The 6,879-nt window shown below is 41.8% G+C and overlaps 1 protein-coding gene across 3 annotated transcripts in view; it reads right to left on the bottom strand.

Annotated features, from left to right (window-relative positions):
• Nucleotides 1–1,306: 1,306 nt before the first annotated feature.
• KLHL8 (kelch like family member 8) overlaps nt 1,307–6,879 on the bottom strand; it is a 32,038-nt gene continuing 26,465 nt past the window's right edge. For all 3 annotated transcript variants that reach the window (XM_075849812.1, XM_075849813.1, XM_075849814.1), the window contains exons 8-10: nt 5,615–5,774; nt 5,033–5,234; nt 1,307–1,865 (exon numbers count right to left, since the gene is read on the bottom strand). In XM_075849812.1, the coding sequence (XP_075705927.1) occupies nt 1,742–1,865; nt 5,033–5,234; nt 5,615–5,774 (486 nt within the window). In that variant the 3' untranslated portion in view covers nt 1,307–1,741. The remainder of the gene's footprint in view (nt 1,866–5,032; nt 5,235–5,614; nt 5,775–6,879) is intronic.

The raw sequence follows: 6,879 nt of genomic DNA, 5'->3' as shown, positions 1-6,879 counted from the left end.
ATAAACGGCAAACTTGAAAGCACCCTAAAAGTGTGGGGAGGGCAACAGTAGAGTCACGCACAGGACGCTATACAACCCACGGCCGACCCTGCTGCTGGTTCGGTTACCGATTTACTATTACTATTGACTTAGGAGATTACTTCATGTTCACGGCCATGTTCACGGTGTATACAAAAACTATGCAGCCTAAACCCAACCCCCCCTCCACTTGCTGGCTAAAGTGTGCTAGCATCAAGGGGCAGAAAACATGGCTGCCTCAGATGAGACATATACACTGCTTTTTTATTTTATTTTTCGAGTTGTAGAATATGGACAGAACAGGAGCAAGAAACTAAAACGAAGAAAAACCAAACAATATCTCACTTAATCCTTTTTATGTTGAAGAGAACCTTTCACCTCCCCATACATGTGCAGCATGTAATGGGGAGGGCTGAACAAACCCTGGGGCACTTTACATTTTTTTTTCTACCTCCCTCCGTTATTTAGATATCAGTGCTGTTATATTTGGCGCCCAATATTTAAATAACCCCCTGAACTGTCAATGGGGCGTGTACTGGCAAGGGGGCGTGTTACGATGGCTGTGACACCGTCCAATTAGATATGGACAGTGCCACAGCAAGAGCGAGCAGAGAAAGTGCACGCTCTCGCTCTTCAGCTTTGAAGATCAGTCTTTTCACCCGAACCGGCAAGGGGGCGTGCCACTGCTACAGACAGTGTAAGAGCTGGGGGAGCGCTTACACTGTCCGTAGCAGAGACACACGCCCTTGCCAGTTCAGCAGACAATACAAGACTGATCTCTCGCAAGAGATGAGTGCACTCTCCTCTCCCCAGCTCTTACACGGTCTGTAGCAGTGACGCACCCCCTTGCCAGTTCGAGTGAAAAGACTGATCTTCAAAGCTGAAGAGAGCGTGCACTGTCTCTGCTCGCTCTTGCGGTGTCACAGCCATATTAACACGCCCCCTTGCCAGTACACGCCCCATTGACAGTTCAGGGGTTATTTAAATATCGGGCGCCAAATAGAACGGCACCGATATCTAAATAATGGAGGGAGGTAGAAAAAATGTAAAGTGCCCCAGGGTTTGTTCAGCCCTCCCTATTACATGCTTCACATGTATGGGCAGGTGAAAGGTTCTCCAAGTGCGCCTTCAAGCAATACGTTTAAGGTCACAAGATTTCTTTTAAAATATTGCGGTTTTTGTAATTCTCTAATAGGTGTGTATTTATTTATTTTAGCATAGGTAACGTTTATTTAAATTTGATACAATTTCCCACATATGCATTTACAAATAGACTACACATTAAAAAGTGTTTCCAGATATTTTCAGTTTTGTTTTAATGTCAATTGTAAAAACTACTAATACATTAATACACAACAAAATCTTTCAATAAATATATTTCTATGTATATGTACATACACACAAAGAAAACAAAAACCAAAAGGCTGACTGTATACAGAGACAGGATAAAACGTGAAGCCTCTATGCAAAAGACATTTGGCGCTTCAACAAATAAGTTAACGGTTATAATTTCTAGAGTTTTGTAAAAAGTATGAAAAGGAAAATAGACTTCTAGTATTGCCCAGTCGTTAAACATCGCGACAAAGGTGACGGTATAGTACGAGTGCAACTTTATTGTAGTCACTAACTCCTGAACACGACTATATACACAGACGAGGTACAAAGCACACAGGTCGTACGTTAGGAAGCGATGCCAACACCAAGTTTGCTCCAGTCTTCTTGGTCACATGCAGTCTGCCACATTGCTTGAGCCCTGGCCAATATCCCGGATCTGGCTACTCAGACAAGCACAGACAGCAACTCCAGCTCCTGCCCGGCAGTGAGCCACAGACCCAACAAGCTCCCATCTATAGTACAATGAAAAGACATAAGTGTTATTCAGCCTGAATATGCAAATCATGCAAGATCCAACGGAATTAATGAAGATCTGAAGAGAAGAGGACTCAATGACTGTAAATGGGCAGGATCTATTACAACCACTTGTAGATTAAGCTTATACAATAGGGGCAAAGTTGTTGTGACATTTTTCCCAAAACATGATTGGATTCCTTCATAGGTAGAAGGTGAAACCTTTTTTTTAGGAACGCAGGCCGTGTAGTGAAAAACTCACTTAGGGTTTTTGTGTACAATACCTTAACAATAACTCTTCCTTAACCCCTTAGTGACCAGCCTATTTTAGGCCTTAATAACCAAGCTATTTTTTAAGTTTTTCCAAAAGTTTTTCCATCATCTATTGAAAGAGCTATAACGTTTTTTATTTTTGCGTCGACATAGCTGCATAAGGACTTGTTTTTTGCGGGACAAGTTGTATTTTTTAATAGCACCATTTTGGGATACATATTTATTGATTAACTTCTATAAAAAAAAAAAATTGGGGAAAGATATAAAAAAAATAAAAATCTGCAATTTCGCCACACTTTTTTGCGTCCTACATTTACACTGTTTACGGTGTGGTATAAACACCACAATAACTTTATTCAGTGAGTTGTTACGATTGCAACGATAACAAATTTAAGTTTTATGTCTTACTACTTTTACACAGTAAAAACACTTTTCAAAATTATTTGTTTGTGTCGCCATGTTTGAAGAGCCATAACTCTTACTTTTCTGTCGATGCAGTTGTATGAGGGCTTTTTTTTTTTTGCAAGACGATTTGTAGTTTTTAATGGTACCTTTTTGGAGTACGTGCGACTTTTTGAAACCTTTTTTTAGCACATTTTTTTTTTTTTTTTTAAAAAGGTAGGATTCACAGAAAACAGCAATTCCTGGATAGTTTTCCATTTTATCTTTTACGGCGTTCACCGAGCGGGTTAAATAATGTAATAATTTTATAGTTGGGGTCGTTACGGATGCGGTGATTCCAAATATGTGTAACTTTTTAGTAAAGCATTTTTTAAGGGAAGAAAGTGTGTTTTTCATTTTTTTCACTATTTATTATTAACTTTAATAAACTTTTTTTTATTTTACTTTTTTAGTAGTCCCACTAGGGGACTTCACTATGTGATCATCCAATCGCTTTTATAATACACTGCAATACTTCTGTATTGCAGTGTATTACTATCTGTCCGTGTAAAACGGACAGGCATCTGCTAGGCCATGCCTCTGGCATGACCTAGCAAGCATTAATTGGAGGCAGACCTGGGGGCCTTTATTAGGCCCCCGGCTGCCATAGAAGACACTGGCACCCTCCGATCTTATCGCAGGCTGCCGGTGGGGTGAGAGAGGTAGCGCCCCCCCTCCCTACTCAGATGCAGTGCTCGCTATTAGCACCGCATCTAAGGGTTTAAACGGGTGAGATTGATACGGATATCGATCTCGCCCGTTAGGGCAAGGCTGCTCCCAGTCCTCAGCTACCAGAGCAGGGAGATTTAACTGCTCCTTGCTCCATTTATTCATTCTGATGCAGCGCCGTAAAAAGGCTATTGCATCGGAATAAAGCCTGTTAGTGGCCGCCGTAAAACCACTAAGGCTATGTACACCTTTTAAATCATTTATTGTTTTTTTAATAAAACTGTCCATCAGTGTGAGTGGTGCAACTTCCTAACTACATTTTATTAAAAATACTTTGAGATACAGCTGCTTTTTATCCTCTATACAGAGCAGCTGTATCTGGCGCTGAAACCTGTATCTGACGGGTTCAGTGACAGCGGATCCTGCGTGTCTCTGACACACCATCGAGCGGTTACCTACTACATCTAAGTTCATAACTTAGATCTGCTCGATTACAGGTGGATCCGCTTTCAGGTACAGCTAACCGCAATCACACTAGCCCGTCCCTCTATAAAGGAGTGGCGGGCGAGTGGGAGCACAGTCAGCTGCACGGGAGGCACCAGTCATAGGCACGCTGCCAGTGCGTGAATACTAGCCCATGGAATGCAGACAAGATGGCCACCTTCACCATACGCCCGTCCCACCACGAGGGTGGAGGGGTGAATGAGAGGGAGGTCTGCATTCCATGGGCTAGTATGCACACACTGGCAGCGTGCTTATGACTGGTGCCCCCCGGGCGGCTGACTGTGCTCCCACTTGCCCGCACCTCCTTCATAGAGGGATGGGTTAGTGTGATTTCGGTTAGCTGCACTTGGTTTTCGTTCTGTTGAGTAAATTCACAGATCCACACCCCCTTGTTTCCACATGATGATACTTAGGAGGAATATGCCAATGGGTTTATATCGTGTAGGACTTTGAAAGTAATTTGTTGTTTGTTACCAGCTGTATGTTTTAGCCGTTCATTGGTGGGTTGTGCTTTATATAACCGGAAGAAGCTACGTGCGAAACACGCGTTGGGGTTGATTTCCCCCCCCCCCCCCCCCATAGCTCTGGTCTGTATGTCTCTTTAAATGTTACTTTTTTGCAGTCTGTTTTTTTATTATACTATTTGTGGTCTTGGATGGTTTCTATCCATATTCACTGTATGATTTATGTACCAGTTTCTGCATGCACTATTTGCACTTTATTATAGAGGCTGTGGGACCCACCCTATGTGGGGATCCTTTTTCTATGGGTAATGTTACGGCCAATGTACTTGTTTTTAATGACACGGTCTTTCAATAAAATATGGTCTATTTTTCGCTAGAAATGGTTCATGTGTGATTTCTTATATAGGTGTTTGTAAACCAATGTATGTTAATGATTATATGCTACCCTACTAATCCGGAAGGACAGCGCTCCCATCCATAAGATGGCTACTGATGCAAAGGCATGTGTCGAGAAACGCCACTCAACTGCCTCCATTATAACATACCGAGCACAAAACTAGCACCGGTGCAGTGGAGGAGGCTGAATGAATTGTTTTATCACATGCCCCTCAATTTGCAGACATCTTATGGGCAGGACAAAAAGGTTGGACGATCAAGGGGGTGTGGCTTTGAAAACAGACAATTTTAATAAGAGGCTTATAATAAACATACATTGGTTTACATCAGCAATAAAGTGCCGAACCCAATTAGGATAAATACAAACAGATGCACTCGAGTCTATATATGTATATACCTATCTCACTATATACAATTACCTGTTCAGAATCGGGTCATAAGACTCCACAGTATTCAAATAAGAATTTCCATTATGACCACCAACTGCATATATTTTGCCCATTAAAGTTGCTATACCAACTCCACCCCTTGGTGTCGTTAGCTCCGAGACATACTCCCACTTGTTGTTGCGAGGGTCATATCTTTCTACTGAACTTAAGGGAGAATTGTCATCAAATCCGCCTGTAAGAGTAAACACAGAAGCGGGTCACCAAAGCAGCAGCAAAGAGATCAAAGTATAATATAATACATGATATAAAAGTCTCAATAGTCTAACATATTCCTGTGAAGGTTCAGACTAATGGACTTATTGCATGTCCTATATCCATGCGCCTCATAGTCCACTAAAACCAATCCAGGCGCTAGATTATCAAAATTCTTAGCCATAATCCATGTGAACAATCAAAACCAGTGTAATGGAAACACATAGGTTGTACACATTTGACTATGAAAACCAATATTAAACTATTGATAGGAAGAGTTTGAGCAAAAGCCAGCATAAGCAAGTGCCCTTGTGTTATCTATGTTGTAATAGGGGAACAAAAAGAAAGACCACCTCTTACCCACGACATATAAGCAGCCATGAAGTTCACTAACTCCATTGCCAGCCCTTCGCTGGCCCATCTCCTTCACATCAACCCATTTGTCCAGATGTGGGTCATACCTTTCCACACTTGAGAGGGAAGCTACACCATCATTTCCACCCACAGCAAAGACATGGTTCTAAACACAAAAGTGAAGTACAGTTGTTTGTATCTTTTACAGAAAATTGTATTCCAGTGAGAATATTAAAGAAATCTTTCAAAAATACTCGAATTAAACATGATAAACCAAAAACTAGGATGAATGCATAGGGAGAACACATCCCAAGATACGAGCCTATAAACTAAAAAGGCTAGACACGTTTGCACTAAACATTGTTTTATTTTTCATTTGCTTCCTAAATGCAAGATCAACTTTCTAAATAGGAAGTTTTTAATGAAAACTACCACGTTGCAGCTATAGAGTCTCCAACTCCTTTACCTAGCTGGCTGTCCTACTGTTTCTGACATAGATCAGACAGCAGCACATGTTGGCTCTGCTTCCCACTCCCTTCTCTAAGTGTTAAACAAAGCAGCAGGGAGAACAGGAGGTTATATAGAGCAGCTTAGAGAGTAGTAGAGAGTTGAGAGGAGGGGATGCATTCAAGTCCTGAGGACAGATCACAAAGACTTGTGGTGGTGGTGGGGGGGGGGGGGTCTGAATCACACAGGCTGTGTATCTGTGTAAAGGAGAGCACCCATATACTTGGGGGGCGGATCACACAGCATCCTAGACACACAGAACTCCTATGCAGCATGTATTACTGGGATTGACGTGAGAAAAGCCTTAAAACTAGGAGCATGTTGTAAGAGCGGATTCTGCCCTGACTGGCTCGAGGCAACCATGTATTACATAATCCCCTGTTCATTTAAACGGCCGCTATGTTAGACTACATTTCCCTGCAGCAGCTGCGAGTTGGCACAAAAAGCTTTCACGGCAAAAACAGCTGATCACTGGGAGTTAAAGAAGTGGTATCCGCAGCAATCAGCTGATCACGCAACTGGTGTCAATGTGTGCCCAAGTGCTGGGGTGCCCATGTTGAAAGACTAGCAAGATCATCAGAACCAATAAGGATGCGTACACACATCAATATTGGCCAAAAAAAACAAAAAAAGTTTGCTTTATTATGCTGAAACTATAAATATGTGGATGTATCAGAGTGAAAATACCACTGTGTAAAAGTACTCTACGTATATAGAAAATGGCCAAAAAGGTCCTTAAAAGGCCTAATAACATTTTAAATAGT

The sequence above is a fragment of the Rhinoderma darwinii genome, chromosome 1 (assembly GCF_050947455.1).
Source record: "Rhinoderma darwinii isolate aRhiDar2 chromosome 1, aRhiDar2.hap1, whole genome shotgun sequence".
NCBI lineage: Eukaryota > Metazoa > Chordata > Amphibia > Anura > Rhinodermatidae > Rhinoderma > Rhinoderma darwinii.
Note: the sequence above shows the minus strand (reverse complement) of the source record. Positions and strands in the feature narration are given on the sequence as shown.